Consider the following 25,427-nt stretch of genomic DNA (forward strand, 5'->3'; position numbering starts at 1 on the left):
GAAGACTGCCTGGCACATTTGTAATCACTCAGCAAGTAGTAGCTATTACTATTATTGTTATTATTTTGTGATGGAACTAGTCATAAGAATTTTGTGATTTTTTCCTAAAGAAATGTAAGGTCGCCCAGAACAACCAAAGTTCGGAGCATAGTCATGGTATAAGGAGGGGACTGAAGGCTGGATCCTAGCCCAGCAGGCACTGGGGGAGGGCTGTTGATGGAGTCTGGTTCCTAACTAGGTAGGGCATGCAGTACAGACCGTAAGAAGAAAGGTAACTCATCTGAACTTGAGCTTTTGGCTGAAGAAATACTCAGGGTGATAATGAGACCTAAAATATTGCCATAAAAAAAATCATGCCTACCATGTATGCATTCATTCCATTCCTTTAACAAAATTTTTTGAGCACCTACTGTGTGGCAGCCACTCTACCTGAAACTCATTCCTCACGTGGTGCCTTTATCTTCTCAACAAGCCAGTTAGGTAGATCTTAGTAAACCAATTTTTCAGACAAAGAGATTAAATTTGGACCCAAACCAGAAAGCTAATAAATGGCAAAACCAGGTTTCAAACACTGATGTGATTCTAAAGTTGATGTTTTTAAGAACTGTTCTGTATTTTATCTCCATGGTGCTAAATGTTTTTGACAGGTGAAGAGGAATGTCTTAAGAGCAGGGGCTTAGGAATTGTAAGGTCAGACTGTTAGGCCCTTTCCATGGGTGCCGAGTTCATTAAGAATAATGAGAGACGATATGGTAGAGAGGGAAATGGGAACCTGGCACTGAAGTCCTGGAAGAAGGTGAAGGTATGTTGTAAAAGTGTGATAATAAGAGGAAGTATGGACTTCAAAGGAGATGAGGTCACAGAGGTATAAAGTAGGAGCATCCCTGGTTTGCAAGAAGATCAAATGCTTAGGCTCAGTGCAGTGGCTCACGCCTGTAATCCTAGCATTTTGGGAGGCCAAGATGGGTGGATCCTCGAGGTCAGGAATTCGAGACCAGCCCGGCCAACATGGTAGAACCCCATCTCTACTAAAAACACAAAAATTAGCCAAGCATGCATGTAATTCCAGCTACTCAGGAGGCTGAGGCAGGAGAATCACTTGAACCCTGGAAGTGGAGGTTGCAGTGAGCTGAGATTGTGACTCTGCACTCCAGCCTGGGAGACAGAGCGAGAGTCTGACTCAAAAAAAAAAAAAGAAGATCAAATGCTTGCTCATTACTGCTGAGTGGGGAATGAGTAGAAGAAGACATGTCCTTCATTGTCGGTCTTTGATACTCTGTGGGAAAGCCAGATGTTCAGTTCAGGTGAGAGATGAAAGGAGCAGATGTGGCAGAAGAAGCTGAGGTTGGAAGAACATCCCAGAACACCATATAAGAGGCCAGGAGATGGGTGGACAGAGGGCTGGGGTAGAAGAAGGACTTAGTTTCCAGAGTTAGCAAGAAAAGTGAGGAGACTGAGAGGCAGGCTAGAAGGGCAAGGTAGAAGCCAGTCAGGAGAGCACTGCATGCCTAGAATCTTGTGATGGGAGTTACAGGCTCTGCATTCCAAGTGAAATGTCATAAAGGGAAAGAAAGTCCAACTGCACACTTACCTGCCTTGGTGTTTACCACTCAGATGGCTTCCTGTCTGCCTTTGGAGCTGAGGAAAGGAGGCTCTGGCACCACTGAAACAAGAAAACTTGACGGTTGCTAGTCTATTCCATTGGACTCATAGATGTTTGGGATTACCAAATTGGCAAGAGCAAAGCTATCTCCAGGTATATACTATTTCACAGTGTACCATCTCATTATGACCTTGTCAGGAGCCTGTAGTGACATCAGATCCCTGATTATTAGTACCATGGCTTTGACAAATTTCTGAGATCCCAAATTGTCCAGGTAGCAGGAACTGAAGAGGGTGATCTGGGTGGTCAGGCCTGAAGAAATCCCCTCACAATGTAAGTTAGCAATTTCATCAACTGTCTTTTAAAATAGTTGATTGTTCCTTGTAACTGAAACTTATGCTTCTCTGAATGTGTAATTTAAAGGTTTTTATAGGATATGGGGGAAGGAGGAGGGATTCACTCCAGTTGTACCAAACAATCCTAGAAAGCCAATGGGGTAAACATACAGGAATGAAGACATAGGGTGTAGGGAAAAGAGGGAGTCTATTTTAAAAGGTCTAGGGTATGAGTAACTCCCAACTTAGTCCTATGTGTATGAATTACCTGAAATCTTGCTAAAAGGCAGACATTGGTTCAATGAGTCTGGGTAGGAGGACCTAGTAGCTGTATGTTTGGCAAGCTCCCAGGAAGCGCTGAGGCTGCTGGCCTGCAGACCACACTTTGAGCACTAAGGACTTGCACTATGTAACTAGTCAAACGTTAGCTTCAAAAGATGGATTGTTTGTGAGGTAAGATGGCTGTCAGCCAACCCATTAAGACATACTAGGCATAGACTTGATGTGTAATAGTAGGATGATTGCAAAACTTAGAGTCAGCATTTGCAGCTTTTCATGCTGATTCTACCATTTTCTAGCAATAAAACTTTGGACAAGTCCCAGGTCATCTCTGTGTTTCAGTTTCTTCCTCTGATAAAATAGAGATGACAAGATGTGCCATGGTTGGCTAACCACAGGGTAATTGTGAGGGTCAGAGGAAACAACTTAGTGAAAGTGCCTTATGAACTGAAAGTGCTGCATGTGTGTAAGCATTATTTTTATTACTGTGTTATTTGAAGTGAAACCTTACTAATGCTCCTATTTCCACTGCTTTTATTTTAATAGATAAATCGATAACATTGGCAAGTGTTTGCTATTTACCTGATGCCATGTTAAGCACGAGTTTACTCCTCACATCTCTAATAATATTGGTATTACTATTGTTAGCCCCATTCTACAGAGGAAAAAGTGAGGCCCCCACACAATAAGATAAGGCCCAGCTGTGAAGTGTTGATGCTAGATTATGAGCTCAGGTTGACTCTCCAAAATTTAAGCTCTTATTTACTGCATTCAACTGATGGATTATAGCAAACACCCAACATCATAGAAGAAGGTGATAGTCTAGACCAGAGGTTGGCATGCTTCTTCTGTAAAGGGCAAGATAGTAAACATTTAGCCTTTCTATGCCAAGTGGTTTCTCTTGCAGCCATTCAGTCCTCTCATTGCAGTGCAAACGCAGTCATAGACAATTTGTAAAGGAATGGGTGCGGCTGTGTTGCAATAAAATGTCATTTCTAGAAACAGGTGGCAGGCTGGATTTGGCCTGCAGGCCATAGTTTGATGATCGTTGCTCTAGAAAATTCTGAGTTGTCCAATATGGTAGTCACTGGGCACGTGTGGCTGTAAATTCAGTTCCTCAGTTGCACTGGCCACATTTCAAGTACTCAATAGAAACGTGTGGCTAGTAACTACTGTATCGAACAGTGTAGAGAACATTTTCATCAACACAGAAAGTTCTATTGGAGAGCCCTGATCTAGATCATCTTTGGAGGTGGGAGGTGGGGAAAATCTTTTTATCAGTAGCTGTGAGGACGTGGAAGCTCTGAGTCCTGGCTTTACTTCTTATATCTGATTGTAAGTAAATCACATCATCTCCCATAGGCTCCATTAATACACACATAAAATGGGAATAATACCCTCTGTTCAATGTTGTTGTGGGAACTGAATGAGAAAATATGTGAAAGGCACTTCGTAATCTGTTAGGGGCTGCATAGACATAAGCCATTGTTAGGATTCTAATTGTTATGTAAAATGTGAGAGAATGTATGGAGGCAGAATTTGGGTAGGTGCCTGAATTGACAGACCATGTTTTCTTTGAAATCACTCTTGGGGGAGTCATTGAGATGATAGAGCGTTATCAGAATAAGGAAATGTTATTATTTTTATGATTCTATTTTTTGGACCAGAAAAACAGTAAACAAGGCAGATCTCAGCGTCTGTTCACTTTTCAGAGCTTGGAATTGCCTTTGTAATGCTTAACAACCTCAGGAAATGGACAAAACTGTCCAGATAGGGGCTGTGATGAAATTGGCAGGCCATAGTGACCTTCCTGAGGGAGATCAAAGGTTTATTTTTTATCACATTCAAAGTTAAAAAGCATGGCGCCATCACACGTCAAAGGTTCTAGTTCTTTCCTGATGCTTCTCTTTCACAGGGGCCCCCTTTATACCACACAGGTCAAGAACAAAGCTCAATTCTGCCACAGAATGATCAACCAAGCCATTGTTTGTGCAAATGGTTTTAACATCTCTGTGATTCCCAGGGCATCCCTTCTCCCTGGTTCTTCCTCCCTGTTGCTAGTCCCTGCCAGAAATCACCCTTATAGAAAAAGGCCTTCTCTTCCCATGAGTCTGTCATCCCCTCTTTTCCCTCAGGGTGCTGGGAGCCAGGCCACCCTCTAGTTCTAGGCCAATCTACTGTTACCACTCACTTGAATATACAGAAGAGAAGTTTCTTCTTATTTGGCCTGCACACACCCTTCTGATTTCTGCCTATAACTAGGAGTTACGTTTTGCATCTATCCTTTCCCTATAGCTTTTTCTATGAGCCTCCCAGAGCCTATCTCACACATCTCTACCTTCTTTCCTGTTTCCTTTCCCTGTTACTTTTCACACTACTTAAGTACTCCAACAATTCACTCCTCTGCTCTTCAGTGAACACTCACCTATCAGACTGGAATGAAGGTGGCTGTTCCTACACACAGCTGATACCGGTGTATATTAGTTAGACCTTTAGGAAAGCAATTTGGGAATATTTGTCTAAATCATTAAAAATCGGGTCAAATCCCTTTGGACCAGTAATTCCACCTCTAAGGAAGTATCTTAACTAATTAGACATGCACTGAAAATTACTAAACGAAGATAATCATTATTGCATTATTTATACTACTAAGCAATTAGAAATAACCTAGTTGTCAACAATGGGAAAAGAATAAAATGAACCCCAAATTTAGAAGCAGAAATAAAATGTACTAAAATGTTAACAGTGGTTAAGTCTGGATGTCTCTGGGGTTATCTCTGGCTATCTCTGAAGTACCAATGATTTTACTTTCTTCTTTTGCCCTTTTTACTTTTTACAATATGCATATTATTATATAATCAGAAAGAGATTATAAAAATGAAAGTTCCCATTCTTCCAGGCTGATTATTATATATTCCACTATAGTATTCTCCTTCGAGCATTCAAAATGCACATTTACCAGCCAAGGCACCTCTCTAGAGGTGTGTCCTTGGAGACAGCCATGCAGGATTTTCTCATATATACTTGAGAAGAGAAATCTAAGAGCTTGCTTGGGGTCCCTTACAATGAACAGCCAGTTTGGGAGGGGAGGAATTAAAGCCAAATGCCCTGAGGAGGAAGTCAGCCTGGTGTCAGCGAAGAGGATGAAGAGGATGTGGTTCCCAATTCTGCCATAAAATCCCTCTTGTCGTTATTGTCCTTACAGTGCCGAAGAAATGGCTCTCACACCCACAAATCTAAATAACGAGATGTCTCTGCCGATGAAGATGGACTGCCAGGAACAAGAGTTGACTGAGAAAAACAATAGCTTTTTCCAAAAGCTCAATGTGACTAAAAGTGTAATGCAGGAGTAAGTCAGAACTGAGCTTGCAGAAGCAGTTTCTAGGGTCCCAACTGCAGACATCTTTGGGCCAGTGGTATGCAAATGATGGGATTTCCAGGTTCAGGGTCTAGGTTGACAGTCTTCCCTATAATTTATCTAAATTTAAACTCATGAATATTTACTCTAGTAGGCCTTATGAGAAGCTAAAGGGGCCCGCAATCATAAACTGGGTAGATACCCATTAAAAAAAAAAGTTGTTTAGACTCTAATCTCAATTTGAGAAAACATGTGGATTGTTTTGTGGCTTCATTATCTTCACCTGCTAAAGATCTAAGCCATTTAAAATACTTTCTGGCATAGAGGGAGCACAAACAGTGGTATAAACACATATTTACATTTGCCAGTACATGTTAAAAAATGCATACTAATTTAGCTATGATTAACAACCTTTTTAACTAGAAAAACATTCTTAAGGTAAAAGATTTTCCAGGAATCCCTCATGTGGCAAGAAAGCTATTATGATATCAAAGATGTTCTTAAATGCATTTATAATTTATTGAAGATAGTAGTATATGCATTTGTAAACTTTGGGCAGTTTTTCATTTAATTTTTTTTCATATAAGCAATATTTATTCATACTATATAAATCTGTATAGATTCCAGGATCCCTTTCTAAGCAGGATAGATGTGAAGTGACTCAATACCCCCTCAACCCTGAGAACACCTCCAGCCTCAGGGTTCAAATCCCATAGACTTGGAACTACTTTTACAGACACATATCACACATTTATTGTGACCCATTCGCAAGCGTACGAGAGAGAACACATAGGCTCTCCAGCAAAATATGAATAAGTGTGGTATTAATTAATTAAGCAAAATATTAAACACTGTGGTAGGGAATAGGCAAAGACTATTAACACACTTATTTTAGAAAAGGAAATACAAATGAGTTTTATGCATATAGGCAAAGATACTCAACCTCACACATAAAATGAGACTAACACTAAATGAGATACCAGTTTAAACATACCAAGTTGGCAAAGATCAAAAACTTTAATAGCACATGGATTTAGACAAGGAGTTAGAAACAGGCACATTTTTGCTTGGAGTGAAAATTGATTCAACCTCTTTAAAGCATACTTTGTGAAAAATCTATCAAAATTTAGAATATACATATCTATTGACCTAGAAGTTTTACTTTTCGGGTTTTCCAATAGATATGCTGTACACATACACAACTACAACATATAGATGTGTAAGGATATTCATTCCAGCATTGTTTGTAATAGCAAATGATTGGAAACATTCTACATATCGGTTAATAAAAAAACTGATCGGAAAATTATTATACAGCCCTGCAATGGAATACTATATTGCCATTTTAAAAACGAAACAGCTCCATATGTACTAATATGAAATGGACTCCAAAATAGGTTATTAAATAAGAAATTCAAAGTACTTTGATGTATACACAGAATGGAGTATATAAATATCCTCCCACGTATATTTTAAAGGGTCTATTCTGTACAATATATATACATGCAGACATGCATACATAAACGTCTCTGCTTATTTATGCCTAGAATCTCTGTTGAAAATAAAGAAGCTAGTAAACATTGTGGGGAGGACAGCTGGGGGGTGGAGGTCAAGAGGGCGCTGTAGACCTACTCCTCTCCGCCATTTGAACCATATAATGTATTTAAACTCCACTTTTTAAAACAGGATATTAATTTACTTATTTGTTGATTTTGCACATTCATTTATACACATATATGCACAGAGCTGCAATTAGTTTGGAATTTGGAATCTCACTGTTAATTTATGGATTCAGCCAATTGTTATTTATCCAGCCCCTCTATTTCTACTTGTGAGATATACCATGCAAGGTGTTACTCACACAGAATAGAACTCAGTACGGGGATAGCAGGTGCTCCCTGGGGCTGGGAAAGATCTCAGTGTTCTCCATGTAGAAAGGAGTAGGGCAGGCCCAAGCTCTGGCCCAAAGGCATAATAACAGCCTCTGTTTGGATTATGTGGCTTGCAGTTTGCTAAAGGAAATTATCAAAGTGGACTACATCTTAGACCGATCAGATGACGAGGACGACATTTCCTCCGAAAACCCTCAAACTGACTTCCTTCACAAGGTAGACACTGAAAAATGGGTAAGAGAGACACTTAAATGACACAGTAGGTTGAAGAGAAGAACTTCACACCACATATCTCAAAGTGGTAAGAAAATATCTGAGGGTTTCCTTCTAACTGGTGCAGAACTTCAAAGTTTGAAATCAGGAGGGAGGCAGGGGATGGCATTATTCCCACTGGATACTGCTGTTACCACATGAAGGACTTCCTAGCCTTCCCATGCAAAAAAAAAAAAAAAAAAAAAAAAAAATGAATTATATGTTATTTTTGTCCTTGGGAATTTATGAAATAACTGTGACATTTCTCACCTTCAAGCAAATCACCATATGACCAAATCACCATATGACCAAATCACCATATGACCATACCCCCTGCTCACAGATTATCTTCCAGTAGAATTCAGCTATTCACCCTTAATGCAGCCTCCAGGAGAGAATCCTTCTTCTTCAAGCTTCTGGGGCTCCAGGCCGTCAATGGCTTGTAGCTACATAACTCCTCATCTCCTGTCTTCATCCTCACGTGGTCTTCTCTGTGTCTGTGTCTTCTCCTCTTCTGTCTCTCATTAGGATGTTTGTCATTGGATTTAGGAACCCATTCAAGTAATCCGAGATGATCTTATCTCAAGATTCTTAGTTACATCTGCAAAGACTCTTTTTCATAATATGCATGGGGTCCTAGTTCTGTATTAGGACATGGGCATTCCTTGTTTGGGGTCACCACTTAATTCTCTACACTCTATGACCTTGGGTAAGTCACTAAATACAAATGACCACATGAGAAGGAAAATAAATAATGCATATGAAACTAATTTGTAAAGAGTTACATGAATGTTAGTTATTTCTATTGACTTGACCAGTAGTTTACACAGACATTTCAAAAAGAGACTGATCTATTCTCCCTCCTCCAAACTTTTCTCCTTCCAGTTTAAAAATAGTTCTGCTGAAATACAGGAAATTCAGATCAAACTTCTTCAGAGGACAGAAGAAACATTTCATAAATAGTTACTAAAGAAGTGTTCCAGGATAAATTATTGCCGATTTTTGCATGCAGAGACTTGAAATAGCAGAACATGTCTTGGGATGCTTTTTGAGAACAAGGCAAAGAATACAGAAACAAAAAAGTAAATTTTATTGATCAAACTCATAGAGTAGGGTTTTTCCCCCAAACTCTTTGATATGAAACAACTTAAGGTCAACTGAGAATTATGCAATGATTAACCATATTCCTACCTGTGTTTAAAAATCTTTCACATTTCTCACATTGGCTTTATCTTTAAGTATATAAATAGATGAAACTTTCTGAACCATTTAAAAGTAGGTCAAAGACAGCATGATACTTCATTCCTGTTTACTTCAGAAAGCATCTCTAAAAATAAAACTTTCTCTTACAAAATACTGTTATCACATCTGGGGAAATCAGCATTAATATAGTAATCTCAATTCTCTCAATATTCTAATTTCTTTAATTGTCCCCCAAATGTCTTTTACAGCCATATTTTTAAACCAGCATCCCCAAAAGATCTATGCAATATGTTTGGTTTTCATATCTCCTTAGACTCTTAATATGGAATAGTCCTGCCACTTTTTCTTTTTTATGACATTGATTTTTTTTAAAAGATCAGAGCAATCATCTAATTTGAGTGGAGTTTTGGAATCCATGGTCAGAAAGAATTCGATTACTCATCAGGACTGAAAAGAGCTCTCCCTGTACACACCGATTCTCTCCATGCCCCTGCCTCAGCCTTCCTCTGTAGACAGAGCAGAAGGGCATGTCTGCTTAGCTTACAGATGCATCAGAAAGCTCCAGTCTCAGAGAGGACTATGTGGTTGACCCCAGAGAAGGGGGATTGGGTAGGGCTGGAAGAACTACCACATCTTGTAGTAACCTTTTGTTCTGCTTTGCTTCCATCATCATCTTTACCAGGGTATGTTGGAGCTGGAGGCTAAGCATGACCAGGACCTGGGTAAACAGGATAAGCAAGAAACAGATGTGGATGAGTACCCTCAAGCATCTACATCTCTGCAGTTTTCAAAGAAGAACCTCCTTGAATTGTAAGTCTTGACACATTGCAAGACAGAGCATTTAATAATGAGCATTTAATAATGTGTGGAGGGGAAAATGGAATTTAAGCAGAGAACTTAGGGAAAGTCTGGAAGATTTAAAATCCATACATGTCTTGAACCATAAAGCACTCCTGTGCATAGGTAACTACCTACATGATCTAGCAATAATGTGGAGTAAGGACATTTTAGGGATATAGACAGAGCATGGGAAAAAAGAAAGAGCAAACTCTTCTTTGAGACCTGAAATTAATATATATTTAAACCTTCTCAGATAATTTTCTAGATAGGAAAACCATAATTATCATTAAGAGTATGTTGTTAAGCCCTTGTGGGTCTTTTCCCTATTGTATACCTCTCCTCCCCCACCATGATGTAACCACTATCTTAATATCAATATTTAACATTCATTCCACACAGTGAAATTAAAAATATATCTTTTTTATTAAATGTAAAATATGCTTTGTTTTATCGAGTCTTTAAAGATCTGTTAAAGTGGATATCAAATGAATACCAAAACTTATTTTCTTGAGGCCTGTGTACCCACCTGGCCCATTCTGGCCCAAGATCAACTTGCTATTCAAAGGAAGAACATTTCAGGCTATGGGAGTTTTTTCCCATTTCCTGCTTTGAAACTCATCACCATAACATTTCTGCAGGTGCCTGAAGGGCATGTTCCTCAACCTAAACTACTGGAATGCAAAGATAGGTCTCCAGGTGAAAGAACTCAGAGCTGATTACATAGACAGAATGGACAAAATTGACAATATTATTTTTAAAAAATGTAACAGAAAACACAGTGAAGAGGTAATTGTAGGGTGTTGGGGTTGGTCATAAAATAGCAGAAAGTTTCATAGCTTTAAAAACTTAAGAAACTTTGGACTTAAGATGATAAAGTCTTTAGGACAAGAAGTCTTATTAGAAGCCAATGACACAAAATCTCAAAACTTAAATGCAAGTTATCTGAATCTTTGTTCTCTCATCTCTCAAGGATCTCTGTCCTACATTGTTTCTTTGAGTCTGTCAAAGGAAGGCCTTTAGGTCTCCAGTCATTCTTAAGGGATTATTCAGTATTGTCTAAGTCAGCCAGCATGTCATAGAAAAAAATGTGAAGTATATTTGCTAACGTGTCTCTGAACTTAAGTGAAAAATTTTAAGATTAAACAAAAAGGATACAATTAATTGTTATTTATCTAGACACTGGTATAAAGAGAATGAGCTTTGGAGGCAAAGAAACCCAGGTTTGTTTCCTGATACTGACATTTTTGGGGTAAATTAACCAACCTTTTTAAAGCCTCAACTTTCTTCTTCTGTAAAAGGGAACTAAGAACAGCCACTTCACTGATTTATTGTGGGGAGTCAGTAAAATTCTGTATGTAAAGAACTTAACACAAGGCTTGGTGTATAACAAACTATTAATGAATGGAAGCTATTCTTAGAAATAAATACCTCTGGCCTTCTGAACTTTCCTACCACATTCCAAACTGTTTCCTACCACAGGGCTACTCTTCTCCTGTTTCCTTATCTTTCATTTGAACTCTCTTTACAGAGGCCTTCTTTTGACCATCTTGTCCAAAATGGGTCTTTTTTTTCCTTCCACAGCATTTATAATATTCTTTTTAGAAAGGATTCTGTGGTTTTATTGATTCAACACCATAAATTAAATTTTAGAAATTAAGGTATAATTACATACAGTAAAATTATATTTTTAGCATACAGTTCTGCAAGTTTTGAAAAATGCATACAGTTGTGCAGTCACCAGAGTGAAGATATATCTTTTATCACTGCAAATCCCTCATGCTCTACTCTAGTTAACCATGCTCCCCAGGCCAAGCTGCTAGGAACCACTGATCTCTTCTCTATTCTATTATTTTGCCTTTTCCAAAATGTCACATAAATGGAATCATACAGTATGTAGTCTTTGAGTGTACCTTCTTTCTCTTGGAATAATGCATTTGAGTGTTATCCATGCCATTGGATGTATCAGTAGTTTCTTTTTATTGCTAGATAGTGTTCCATTATATAAATATACCACATTTTACCCATTCACCAATGGAAGAACATGTAAGATTTTGGGCAATTAAAAATAAAGATTCCATAAAACATTTATGTATAGGTTTTTGTGAGAGCATACATTTTTATTTTCCTTGGGTAAACAATCAGGAATGGGAATGCTGGGTTGTATCATAAGTGTATTATTTATATTTGTAAGAAACCGCTGAATGGTTTCAAAAAGGCTGTGGCATTTTGCATGTCTTCCAACGGTGTATGAGAGTTCCAGTTGCTCTACATCCTCACTAGCACTTGATATTATCAGCTTCTTTTTTACTGTAACCATTTATAGATGTATGGTGGTATCTTATACCACCATACTTTGCAATTTGCATTTAGCTAATAACTATTAATATTTAGTATCTTTTCATGTGCTTATTTGCCATAGGTATACCTTCTTGGATGAAGTATCTGTTTATCTTTTGCTCATTTTAAAAACGGGGTTGCTCGGTTATTTGTTATTTATGGGTTGGTTGGTTCCTGCTTTTCTAGTTCCTTGAGGTACACTATTGGATTGTTTATTTGAAATCTTTCTACTTTTTGGATGTAGGTGTTTATTGCTGTAAACTTCCCTCTTTGTCTGGCTTTTGATGTCTCTGATAAATTGTGGTAGGTTGTTTGTTTTCATTTGTCTCAAGCAATTTTAATTTATTCCCTATTTCTTCCTTGACCCAGTGGTCATTCAGGAGCATGTTGTTTAATTTCCATACATTTCTATATTTTCCAAAGTTCCTCTTGGTATTGATTTCTAGTTTTATTCCAGTGTAATCTGAGAAGATACTTGATATGATTTCAATGTTTTAAAATTTGTTAAAACTTGTATTGTGTCCTAACATATGGTCTATCCCAGAGAATGTTCCACTTGCTGATGAGAATAAGGTATATTCTGCAGCTGTTGCATTAAATATTCTGTAAATGTCTGTTAGATCAATTTAGTCCAAAGTGCAGTTTAAATCCAATGTTTCTTTGCTAATTTTTTTGCCTAGATGTTATGTCCAATGCTGTGAGTCTGGCATTAAAGTGCCCAACTGTTATTGTATTGAAGTCTGTCTCTCCCTTTAGATCTAGTAATACTTGCTTTATATATCTGGGTGCTCCAGTGTTGGATGCATATATATTTAGAATTGTTACATCCTCTTGTTAAATTGATCCTTTTATCATTATATAATACCCTCCTTTGTCTCTTTTTATAGTTTTTGACGTAAAGTCTATTCTAAGTATAGCCACTCCTGCTTGCTTTTGATCTCTATTTGCATGAAATATTTTTTCAATTTCTTCAATGTGTCTTTACAGTGAAGTGAGTTTCTTTTAGGCAGCATATAGTTGGCTCATTTAAAAAATCCATTCAACCACTCTATATCTTTTAAGTGGATAATTTAATCCATTTATATTCAAGGTTATTATTGATAAGTAAGGACTTATTCCTGTCATTTTGTTAATTGTTTTCTGGTTGTTTTGTATATCCTTATTTCTTTCTCTCTTATTGTTTATAATTGCAGTTTGATGGTTTTCTGTAGTGGTAATGTTTGACTTTTTTCTCTTTCTCATTTGTATATCTATTCTATCAGTGAATTTTATACTTTTTGAGTTTTCATATTTGTAGACTTTGTTCTTTCACTTCCAGATGTAGGATTTCTTTAAGCATTTCGTGTGGTGATGAATTATCTCAGTTTTTGCTGATCTGGGAACAACTTTATTTCTCTTCCATTTTTTGAAAGATGGTTTTGCTGGGTATGGTATTCTTGGCTGTCAGTTTTTTTTTTTTTCTCTCAGCACTTTGAATATATCATCCCATTCTCTCGTTGCCTGTAAGGTTTCTGCTGAGAAACCTGCTGTTAGTCTGATGGAGATTCCCTTATATGTGACTTGACACTTTTCTTTTGCTGTTTTTAGAATTCTCTCTTTGTCTTTGATTTTGGCAGTTTGCATGTAATGAGCCTTGGGGATGACTTTTTTGATACAAATCTATTTGGGGTTCTTTATGTTTTCTGTATTTGAATGTCTATCTCTTGCAAGACTTTGGAAGTTTTTAGCTATTATTTCATTAAAATTTTTTTTAATGCCTTTGCCCACTTTTTCTCCTTCTGGAGCTCCTAATATCTAAATATTTGGTTTCCTTATGGTGTCTCATATGTCAGGTAGGGCTTTCTTCCTTTTTTTATTCTTTTCTTTTCTTTTCTTTTCTTTTTTTTTTTTTTTTTTTTTTTTTTTTTTTGCTGATTGGTGTATTTCAAAACACTTGTCTTTAAAGTTTAGAAAGTTTTCTTCTGCTTGATCTGGTCTATTATTTAAGTTCTTTATTGTACTTTTATTTCATTCATTGAATTCTTCAGTCTCAGAATTTGTTTGATTCAGATCATGAATTGTTTTCTTGACTTCTTTGTATTGCTTACCTGTGTTCTCTTATATCTCTCTGACTTTCTTTAGTATCAATATTTTGAATTCTTTTTCAGGCATTTCATAGTTTCCCTTTTCATTAGGATGTTACTGGAGAATTACTGCACTCCTTTGAAGATGTCATGTTTCCTTCCTTTTTCATGTTTCTTTGGTTCTTACATTGATATGTATGTATCTGGTGCAATAGTCAAATCTTCCAATTTTATGCATTGGCTTTCATAGGGAAAGATTAGTTTTTCCTAAAACTGTATTTATAGCATTAGTTGGGTAGGGTGCTTTGGCTTTGATTATTAGTGGGTGGGCATACTAGTGTAGCCTCTACATGATTTCTTTGGTTGTAATCAGCATCAGTGGTGTCTGTAAGTTCCTCAGTGGCTTAGGCCATGCTTATTTGTGGAGGCTGTGGCAAACTTTACTGGGGACAGTTACCCTAGGCAGATTGGTCCTCAAGTGCCAGTGGTGGTGGCAGCAGGGTGGGAGTGCCCATCCTTAGGTCCCCATGCAGCATATATGTGCACCAGTGGTGGTGAGTCTGGGTGGGTCAGATCTTCGGCTTCTAGGCAGCTTGGTTGATTGCCGGCAGTGGCAGCAGTGGCTGAGAAGGTGGGTCCTCATGTCCCTGGGCAGTGTGTGTGGCACTGACTGTGGCAATAGTGGCAGCAAGCCAATCCTTGGATTCCCAGGTAGCATGTGCAGGGTACCAGCAGTGATGGCAGTGAGCTGGGTGGGCCAGTCCTTAGGCCCCTAAGAATCATGAATGGGTAGATACCAGTGATGATGGCAGCTGTAGGCTGGGCAGGCTGGTCCCTAAGCCCCCATGAAACACATATAGGTGCAGGCAGCAGGAAGGGTAGGTCTATCACCAGGCCCTTGAACAATGTACATAGACAGTGGCAGTGGGCAGGGCCCATCCTCAGGCCCACAGAAGGCAAGTGTTGGCACTAGCCATGACAGGCAAGGCAGGTTGATCCTGAGGTTCCCAAATAATGTATGGCAGGCACTGGTGCTGGCAACATGGGGAGCGGGCCTGTCCTCAGACTCCTCAATGATGTGCACAAGACCCCAGTGCTATTGATGGTGGCAGTGGCAGGGTGGACCTGTCCTCAGGCCCTCAGATGGCATGAATGGCTGACAATAGTGGCAGGCAGAGTGAGTTGATTACCAAGGCTCCTGGATGGCATGCTTAGGCAGCAGTGGGGGTGGGTTGAACAGGACTGTTGTCAGGCCCCTTGATAGTGTATGTGGGTGTCAACGGCTGTGGGTGGAGCAAGTCAGTCCCCAGGCCCCTAGACAGTGCAGCAATGGAATACTAGCAGTGATGCTGGTAAGTGGGATGGGCCTGCCATCAGGTCCCCTGATGGTGTGCATGGGCTGGCAGAGGCAGGCCTGGTTGGCTGATACCTAGGCCCCTGGATAGTGTACTCTGGTGCCAACAGTGATAGCAGTGGGTGGGGTAGGCTGCTTCTCAGGCCCCTGGGTGGTATGTACAGGTGCCAGTAGTGGCTAGTGGGTAGACCTGTCATCTGGCCCCAGGATGGTGCTCAGGTGGGCCAGTCCCCAGGCCCCCTGAAGGTATGTGCAGCTGCAAGGCAGCCCTGCTGCTGGAGGTTCCAGGGTTGCTGTCTGTATTTGTCAGGGTTCTCTAGAGGGACAGCACCAATAGGATATATCCATATCTATAGTTGCATTAGTTTATTAGGGAGAATTGGCTCATATGATGACACAGTGATATGGTTTGATTGTGTCCCCGCCCAAATCTCATCTTGAATTGTAGCTCCCATAATTCCCATGTGTTGTGGGAGGGACCCTGTAGGAGGTAACTGAATCATGGGAGTGGGTATTTCCTGTGCTGTTCTTGTGACAGTGAATAAGTCTCATGAGATCTGATGGTTTTATAAAAGGGGGTTCCCCTACACAAGCCCTCTCTTCCCTGCCACCATGTAAGATGTCCCTTTGCTCTTCCTTCATCTTTCACCATGATTGTGAGGCTTCCCCAGCCACATAGAACTGTGAGTCCATTAAAAGGTCTTTCCTTCATAAATTGCCCAGTCTCACGTATGTCTTTACTAGCAGCGTGAGAACAGACTAATACACATGGTGAAGTACCACGACAGGCTGTCTGGAAGCTGGGGAAAGAGAGAAGCTGGAGAAAGAGAGAAGCATGGCTCAGTCCAAGTCCAAAAGCCTCAAAACCAGGGAAGCCAACAGCATAGCCCTTAGTCTGTGGCTGCAGGCCCAAGAGCCACTGGAAAGCAACTAGTGCAAGTTCCACAGTCCAAAGGCCAAAGAACCTGGAGGCTGATATCTAAGGGCAGAAGGAGAGGAAGCAAGTGTCCAGCATGGCACAGGAAGAGAGAGTGAGCAGACTCAGCAAGCAAGCTGCTTCTTCCCCCTTTTCTACCTGCCTTGTTCTAGCAGCCAAGTGGATAGTGTCCACCCACACTGAGGGTGGGTCTTCCTCTCCCAGTCCACTGACTCAAATGTCAATCTCCTCTGGCAACACCCTCACAGACACACCCAGGAACAATGGTCCCTCAGGCCCCTGGGTGGCAGGCACAGGTGCCAGTAGTGGCTAGTGGAGTGGACTTCCCAGCCATCTAAGCATCCCTCAATCCAGTCAAGTTGACATCTAGTATTAACTATCACAAGTCAACCCCTTGTCAACTTGGCACCATATGGTTTGGATGTCTGTCCCCACCCAATCTCATTTTCAAATGTGGTCTCCTATGTTGGAGGTGGGCCTAGTGGGAGGTGTTCAAGTCATGAGGCAGATCCCTCATGAATGGCTTGGTGCTGTCCTCATGATGAGATCTGCCTGTTTAAAAGAATGTGGCACCTCTCCCCTCTCTCTCTCTCTTGCTCCTGCTCTCACCATGTGATACGCTGGCTCCCTTTTGTCTTCCACCATGATTGTAAGCTTCCTGATGTCCTCACCAGGAGCCAAGCAGATATTGGTGCCGTGCCTGTACAGCTTACAGAACCATGGGCCAAAATAGACCACCTTTCTTTATAAATTACCTAGTCTCAGGTATTTCCTTATAGCAATGCAAGAACGGACTAACACACTGTCAGTGGCAGAGACTCCAGGCAGGTGGCTCTCAGGCTCTAGGAAACACAAACTTTGGCTCCCTTTGTCCTTGGGGCAGCCTTCCTTGTGCACTGCACACCCTGTTCCCTGGGTGTAATACACTGCTTGAGCTAGAGTACTGGGGACCTGGCTACATGCTGGGTTCAGTTGGCATTGTGATACTGCAGCTGTCTGGGTTCATGTAGAGGGATGTCAGCAGGGCTTCCAGGATGTGGAGATGCAGAGGCTATTGGGCCCCAGGCAGGAGGTAGTCTGGCGGCTGCTGGGCTCTCAAAATGGTGCTGTGCTGCAGCTGCTTTGGTCTCAGTGGCTGTGTAAGGCTCCTGGCAAACTCTTTCTCTGAAACAGTCATCACATGGACTCCAGACAGCTCCCTATACTGGTCTCAGGGCCTGCAAAGGCCGAGGAACTCTCCTGTGGCTAGGATTGCAGAAGTTGAATGTGGACCACTGGGGATCTCTTACCTTTTCCCTCTAACAGAGAGTTCCTCGTGGAGGGGTATTGCCCTACAATTTTCTTTTCTTGCAATGTCTAGTTTTAGTATCAGAATAATACTTGCCGTATAGAAAACCATTAGGATTTTCCCCCCACCTGTTTGATTTTCTGGCTAAGTTTGTGTAGAAGCGGCATAATTTCTTCCTTAATTGTGGGATTGAATTCACCAGGGAAACTGTATTGCCTGGAAATTTCTTTGTGGTAAGGTTTTTAACTAAAAATTTAATTTATGAATGTTATTTTGTATATATTAATTTCTTTAATAGATGTAGTAGGGCTACTCAGGATATATTGCTAAAGGTAATAAGTTGATCGTACCTTTCAAACAATGTGCCCAATTTATCAAAGTTGTCAAATATATTGACATAAAGTTATTCATAACGTTCCCTTGTTACATAATGTCTTTAGCATCTGTATTGATGTCCCCTCACTTATTCCTGAAATTGAATATTTGTGTCTTCTCTTCTTTTTGTTGTATCAGTCTGGATAGAGATCTATACATTTTTTGGTTTTCTAAAAGACCTAGCTTTTGATTTCATTGGGTTTTATGCTATCATTTTTCTGGTTTTTTGAAAATTTTCATTTGATTCTGCTTTTTAAAAAATTGTTTCCTTTCTTCTGCTAACTTTAGGCTTATGTTGCTATCTTCTTTCTAATTTCATGAGATGAACTTTGGGTCACTGATTTGAGATCTCTTGTCTTTTTCTATTATAATAATCAGTTAGTGCTCTGCACTTCGCTCTAAGCACTGTTTCCACTGCATCAAACTGATTTTTATATATTGTGTTTTCATTTTCAGTCAGCTCAAAATACATTCTAATGTCCCTTTTGATGTCTTCTTTGACCTATGGATTATTTTTATATATGTAAATATATTTTAATGTTTTGTATTTTGAGATGGAGTCTCGCTCTGTTGCCCAAGCTGGAGTGCAATAGCCTGATCTTGGCTCACTGCAGTCTCCACCTCCCGGATTCAAGCGTTTCTCCTGCTCAGCCTCTTGAGCAGCTGGGATTACAGGTGTTCGGCACCGTGCCTGGCTAATTTTTGTATTTTTGGTAGAGGTGGGGTTCCGCCATGTTGGCCAGGCTGGTCTTGAACTCCTAACCTCAGGTGATCTGCCCACATTGGCCTCCCAAAGTGCTTGGATGACAGGCATGAGCCACCGCGCCCAGCCAACCCGTGGATTATTTAAAGTATATTTTAGTTTCCAGGTATGTAGAGATCTTCCAGATACCGTTCTCTTACTGACTTCTCAGATAAGTCTGTTGTGACCAAAGACCAAATTTTATGTTATTTGACTCGTTTTAATTTTTTTCTTTTTTGAGACAAAGTCTCACTCTGTTGCCCAGGCTGGAGTGCAGTGGCGCAATCACAGCTCACTGCCCAACCTCCCAGGCTCAAGCAATCCTTCCACCTCTGCCTCCCTGGTAATTGGGACTATAGGTGCACACCACCAGGCCCAGCTAATTTTTGTATTTTTTGTAGAGACGAAGTTTCACCATGTTGCCCAGGCTAGTCTTAGGCTTCTGGCCTCAAGTAATCCTCTCTTCTTGGCCTCCCAAAGTGCTGGGATTACTGGTGTTAACCACTGTGCCCAGCCAACTCCTTCTAAATTTATGGAGACCTGTTCTATGGCTCAGAATATGGTCTATCTTGGTAAATGATATGTGTGCAATACAATAGTAGAATTTGTATTCTACTATTGTGTGAGTAGAGTAGTCTACAAATATCAGTCAAGTCAGGTTGGTTGATAGTGTTATCAGATCTTCCATGTACTTATGGATTTTCTCTCTACTTCTATAGATGATCAATAGAGGAGTGCTGAAATCTCCAACTATAACTGTAGATATGTCTATTTCTGCTTGCAGAGCTATCAGTTTTTGCTTCATGTACTTTGAGGCTCTGGTTTTAGTTGCATGAATGTTAGGACTATTATGTCTTTTTGAAGAACTGATCCCTTTATCATTATAAATGATTTCTTCATCCTTTTCTTTATTTTGTTTTTTTCTTTTTTGAGACAGTTTTGCTCTGTTACCCAGGCTAGCGTGCAGTGGTGTGATCGTAGTTCACCGCAGCCTTGAACTCCTGGGCTCAAGTGGTCCTCCCACCTAAAACTTCCTGAGTAGCTGGGACCACAGGTGTGCACCACCATGCCCAGCTAATTTTTAAAACTTGTGTGTAGGTAAAAACAAGGTCTCGCTATGTTGCCCGGGCTGGTCTCCAACTCCTGGCCTCAAGCAATCCCCCTACATAAGCCTCCTAAAGTGGTGAGATTATAGGTGTGAGCCACTGTGCCCATCCTTTTTCATCGTTTTTTAAAAATAGCTAATTTGGCTTAAATAGAATGATTCTTTTTTTTTTTTTTTTTTTTTTTTTTTTTGAGATGGAGTCTCGCTCTGTCGCCCAGGCTGGAGTGCAGTGGCGGGATCTCAGCTCACTGCAAGCTCCGCCTCCTGGGTTTACGCCATTCTCCTGCCTCAGCCTCCCAAGTAGCTGGGACTACAGGAGCCCGCCACCTCGCCCGGCTAGTTTTTTGTATTTTTAGTAGAGACGGGGTTTCACCATGTTAGCCAGGATGGTCTCGATCTCCTGACCTTGTGATCCGCCCGTCTCGGCCTCCCAAAGTGCTGGGATTACAGGCTTGAGCCACCGCGCCTGGCCAGAATGATTCTTAAACTATCGCTATCTGCCTTCAAGTAATATTTTCCCTCCTACATATGCTGTACTTCTATGTGTATTCTCCTAGCCTTTGCACTACTGTTGGCATACATCTTACTTCTGTATTGAATATAAGCCCATGATATGTCAGGGGTTTTTGTTGTGTTTCGTTTTTTTGCTTTAAACAATTAACTGTTGTTTAAGGTGATTTTTTAAAGTAACAAAAAATTGTTTATATTTACACACATATTTACTATTACCAGTGCTCTTCATTCATTTGTATGGATACAATCTATATCTGGCATCATTTTCCTTTTGTTGAAGGGCTTTTTAAAACTATTTTTTGTAGCCAGGCATGGTGGCTCACACCAGTAATCCCAGCAGTTTGGGAGGTCAAGGTGGGCGGATCACCTGAGGTCAGGAGTTTGAGACCATCTGGCCAACATGGTGAAACCCCGTGTCTACTAAAAATACAAAAATTAGCTGGGCGCCCATAATCCCCGCTAGTCAGGAGGTTGAGGCAGGAAGATTGCTTGAACCCAGGAGGCAGAGGTTGCAGTGAGCCGAGATCGCTCCACTGCACTCCAGCCCAGGCGACAGTGCAAGACTCCATCTCAAAAACAAAAAACAAAAACCCAAAACTATTTTCTGTGATTCAATTCTACTGGGGATGTGTTCTTTTAGCTTTTTATGTCTGAAAAAAAGCCTTCATTTTGTAAAGATAGTTTTGCAGAGTATATAATTATATACTGACAGTTTTTTCTCAGTACTTTAAAGATGCTGTTGAAATCTGGTTTGCGTTGTGCCTGACAAGAAGTTGGCTGTCATTCTTCTGTATTTTTCTACAAATAAAATCTTCCTTGCCCTATTCCCAGCTGTTTTCAAATTTTTTAAAAAATCTGGCCAACATGGTAAAACCCCATCTCTACTAAAAATACAAAAATTAGCTGGGCGTGATAGCATGTGCCTGTAGTCCCAGCTACTCGGGAGGCTGAGGCAGGAGAATTGCTTGAATCCAGGAGGTGGAGGTTGCAGTGAGCCAAGATCGCACCATTGCACTCCAGCCTGGCGACAGAGCAAGACTGTCTCTCTCTCTCTCTCTCTCTCTCTCTCTCTCTCTCTCTCTCTCTCTCTCTCTCTCTCTCTCTCTCTCTCTCTCCCCCCCATATATATATATATATATATATATATAGTTTTTAATCATTTTTGTATGATCAACCTTTATGTAGTTTTCTTAATTTTTCTTTTGTTAAAGTACATTGTGCCTTATGGCTCTGCAAGTTTGTAGTTTAAATTTGGAAAATTTGAGCCATTATTTCTTTAAATATTTTTTCTGTTCCCTCTTCTCACCATCAAGTGTTTTAATTCCATGTGTTTTAGGCCACGTTAGGTTGTCTCATAACCCATAACTCACTGATTTTCTGGGCTTTTTTTTCTTTAACTCTTTTCTTCCTGTGTTTCATTTCAAAGACTTTCTATCACTATATCTTAAAATTCACTAATATTTTGGTTCTGCGGTATCTGATATAACATTAATCCCTTTGAGTGTATTTTTCATCTCAGACATTGTAGTTTATGTCTGTAGAAGTTTGATCTGCGTCTTTTTTCTATTTTTTGTATCTCTCCTAAATGTACTCATGTTTTTCTCTACCTTCTTGGACAATAAAATATAGGTATAATAACTTTTAAAATAACTTTATCTACTAATTCTATCGTCTGATCATTTCTAATACTGCCTCTATTTATTTTTTTAAGTTTTATTTTTTTAATTAATTAATTAATTTATTTATTTATTGAGATAGAGTCTCACTCTGTCACCCAGGCTGGAGTGCAGTGACGTGATCTTGGCTCACTGCAACCTCTGCTTCCTGGGTTCAAGCAATTCTTGGCTTTCCAAGTAGCTGAGATTATAGGCACGTGCCACCATACCTGGCCAATTTTTTTAGTATTTTTAGTAGAGATGGGGTTTTACCATGTTGGCCAGGCTGGTCTCGAACTCCTGACCTCAGGTGATCCCCCAACAGCCTCCCAAAGTGCTGGGATTACAGGTGTGAGCCACTGCACCCAATCTTTTATAAGCATATAGACCGTTGCTTTCTGCTTCTTTGCATGCCTAGTAATTCTTCATTGAATGCCAGACATTGTCAATTGTACCTCATTTGGTTTTGAGTATTCTGGAGACACTTGTGTGTACACTTAAATTCTGAGCTTTGTTCTGGAACACAGTTAAGTTACTTAGAAGTGGTTTGACCCTTTGGAGGCTTGCTTTTAATCGTTGTAGGGCAGGACCAACGCAGCCTTTAGTCGAGGACTAATATGGCTCCACTATTGAAACAATACCTTCTGAGTAGTCTATCTGACGGCTTGTATATTACAAGAGTTTTCCACTCTGCCAATTATTCTCAGCACTGCTTGATCTTTAGAGATTGTTCTGCCCACTTCAATCTGCTCTGATTTCCCTCCCATTTCAAGTAGTTTTATCACACCTGTGTGCTAATCAGTGCCTCAGCTGAAGGCCCAAGTGGGGCTTTCTCAAGTGGGAAGATCTCTGGAGCTTTTTCTCTGTGCAGCTCTCTCCTCTTTGGCACTCTGCTGGGCAAATCTAATCCCTCTGGCCTCCCTGAGCTTCTAACTTCATCTTCTCAGCTCGTGGAGACCACCAGCCTTCTCCTGCATCCCCTTTCTCTGACTTGAAGTCCAGAAACTCTTTCCAGGAGTAATCTGAAGTAACTATAGAGCCCATCTCACTTGTTTCCCACCTGAGGGATCCGTGTCCTGCACAGTCTGTTGTTAAATGTCTGAAAACCATTGTCTCATATATTCCTTTCAAGTTTAAAATTGCTTAAAATGGGAGGCTAAATCCAATCCCTGTTACTCCAAGTTGATTGAAAGCGGAAATACTCAAAACATTAATAACATTCTAATTTTTAATGGATTTCCTTATCTGCCTGCAAACCCACATTACATCATGTCTCCAAAAGGGCAAAGACCTTGCTTATACTATTCTCTATGGTAATCACCAGCATTCAGCATAATACCTGGCACACAGTAAATGCTGAACAAATACCTTCTGAATTAATGTTGTAAAGTATTTGTGCCAGAGAGCTTTACAGTTTGCAGAGATCTGTAGACCAAAAACTAGAAGGTGAATATGAAACTAGTCTCCTTTTTTCTTTTACAACCCTCTTTACCTATGCTTCCATTTGTATTTTTAACTTTTTATTTTGAAACAATTATAGATTCATAGGAGGTTTCAAACATATATATATACAAGAACCCTTAGTTTCAGCATTCCTGAATGGTAACATCTTGCCTAACTTGAGTATACCATTGAAACCAAGAAATTGACATTGGTACAATCCAGAGAGCTTATTCAGACTTCACCATTTATACATGCACTCATCCGTATGTGTATAGTTCTATGCAATTTTATGAGAAGTGTAGCCTTGCATAACCATGACAATCAGATCCTCAGCTGAATCATTGCATAAGATGCACTTATGTTACCCCTTTATACACACATTTCCTCCCACCCATCCCTAACCCCTGGCAACCACAAGTCTGTTCCATGTGTCTATAATTATGCTATTTCATGAATGCTACATAAGTGAAATCATGTAGTTTGTCCTTCTGAGATTGGTTTTTTTTTTTTTTTTTCACTCAGCATAATTTTTTTGAGGTTTATCCAAATTGTCGCATGTATTGATCTTTCCTTCCTTTTCATTGCTGAGTAGTCTTCCGTGATATGAGTCTATGCAGTGTGTTTAACCATTCATCCACTAAAGGACAAATGTGTAATTTCCAGTTTGGGGCTATTATGAATAAAGCTACTTTGAACATACATGTACTATGGGAAATAAGTCTTCATTTCTCTGGGATGATTACCCAAGGATGAAATTGCTGGGACATATGGTAAGTCAGTTTTAAGTTTTGACAGGAACTGCCAAACAATTTTCCAGAGTGGCTGAAACCTTTTGTATTTCCACCACCAATTTATGAGTGATCTAGTTTCTCCACATCCTCACTAGCATTTGGTGTTATCACTATTCTTCCTTTCTTTTTTTTTTTTCTTTTTTTTTTTTTTTTTTTTTTTTTGCCATTGTGATAAGTACGTAGTGCTATATCATTGTAGTGCTAGTTTGCATTTCTCTAATGGCTAATGAGTGTTGACCATCCTTTTGTGTGTTTATTTGCTATCTATATAGCCTCTTGGTGAAATTTCTATGCATGCCTTTTGCTCATTTTCTAATTGGATAGGTTTTTTTTTTTTAATGTTGAGTTTTTTTGAGATTTTTATATAGTCTAGATACAAGGCCTTTGCCAGATATGTGCTAAGCAAATATTTTTCGCAGTGTGTAATTTGTCTTTTCATCCATTTAACAGGGTCTTTGGCCAAATTAAAGGTTTTAATTTTGATGAGGTTCAATGATCAATTTTCCCTCTTACAGATTATACAATTGATGTTAAGCCTAAGAACTCTTTTCCTAATCTTATGTCCCCAAAATTTTCTGGGTTTTTTTTCTAGAAATTTTATAAACTTACATTTTAATTCTTTTAATTTTCAGCTCCTGTGTCCAGTTAGGCCTCATATCTCTTTAGTATTACCTAGATTACTTAGAGTACTTTTTACTTTTTTGAATTTCATTTACTTCCCATTGCAATACAAGCATTACCCAAGCATCCTTTTATATGGGAAAGGTATTTCATTTTTGAAAGATCAAAATTACCTCCTCTCTTGGGTGATTTTTCTTAATCTGCAGGACTTAGTCTCTTGGTCTGTTTGCAGCTTATTAAAAGACATGCTGACCCTGAAGGGTCAAATTGACAAGCTGGAGGACCGGGGCCTTGACCTTGATCAAGGGACAAACACTGAGGTAAGCTAGAGACTTGGCAAAGACTGAGAGGCTGGGGATTTCTGTCACTTCTTCCCCTACCACCCTTCTATTGTTAATAGGCAATAACAAGAAGTAAGACTGATAAGCAGGAGTGCTCTCT

At 39.8% G+C, this 25,427-nt stretch overlaps 1 protein-coding gene across 1 annotated transcript in view; it reads left to right on the forward strand.

Moving 5' to 3' along the window:
* Positions 1-1,659: 1,659 nt before the first annotated feature.
* SMCO2 (single-pass membrane protein with coiled-coil domains 2) overlaps positions 1,660-25,427 on the forward strand; it is a 37,550-nt gene continuing 13,782 nt past the window's right edge. Inside the window, 7 exon segments of the mRNA XM_050746796.1 lie at positions 1,660-1,756; positions 5,423-5,566; positions 7,584-7,683; positions 9,605-9,732; positions 10,401-10,520; positions 10,522-10,548; positions 25,219-25,306. Of these exon segments, the coding sequence (XP_050602753.1) occupies positions 5,433-5,566; positions 7,584-7,683; positions 9,605-9,732; positions 10,401-10,520; positions 10,522-10,548; positions 25,219-25,306 (597 nt within the window). The 5' untranslated portion in view covers positions 1,660-1,756; positions 5,423-5,432.

The sequence above is a fragment of the Macaca thibetana genome, chromosome 11, assembly GCF_024542745.1.
Source record: "Macaca thibetana thibetana isolate TM-01 chromosome 11, ASM2454274v1, whole genome shotgun sequence".
Lineage (NCBI taxonomy): Eukaryota > Metazoa > Chordata > Mammalia > Primates > Cercopithecidae > Macaca > Macaca thibetana.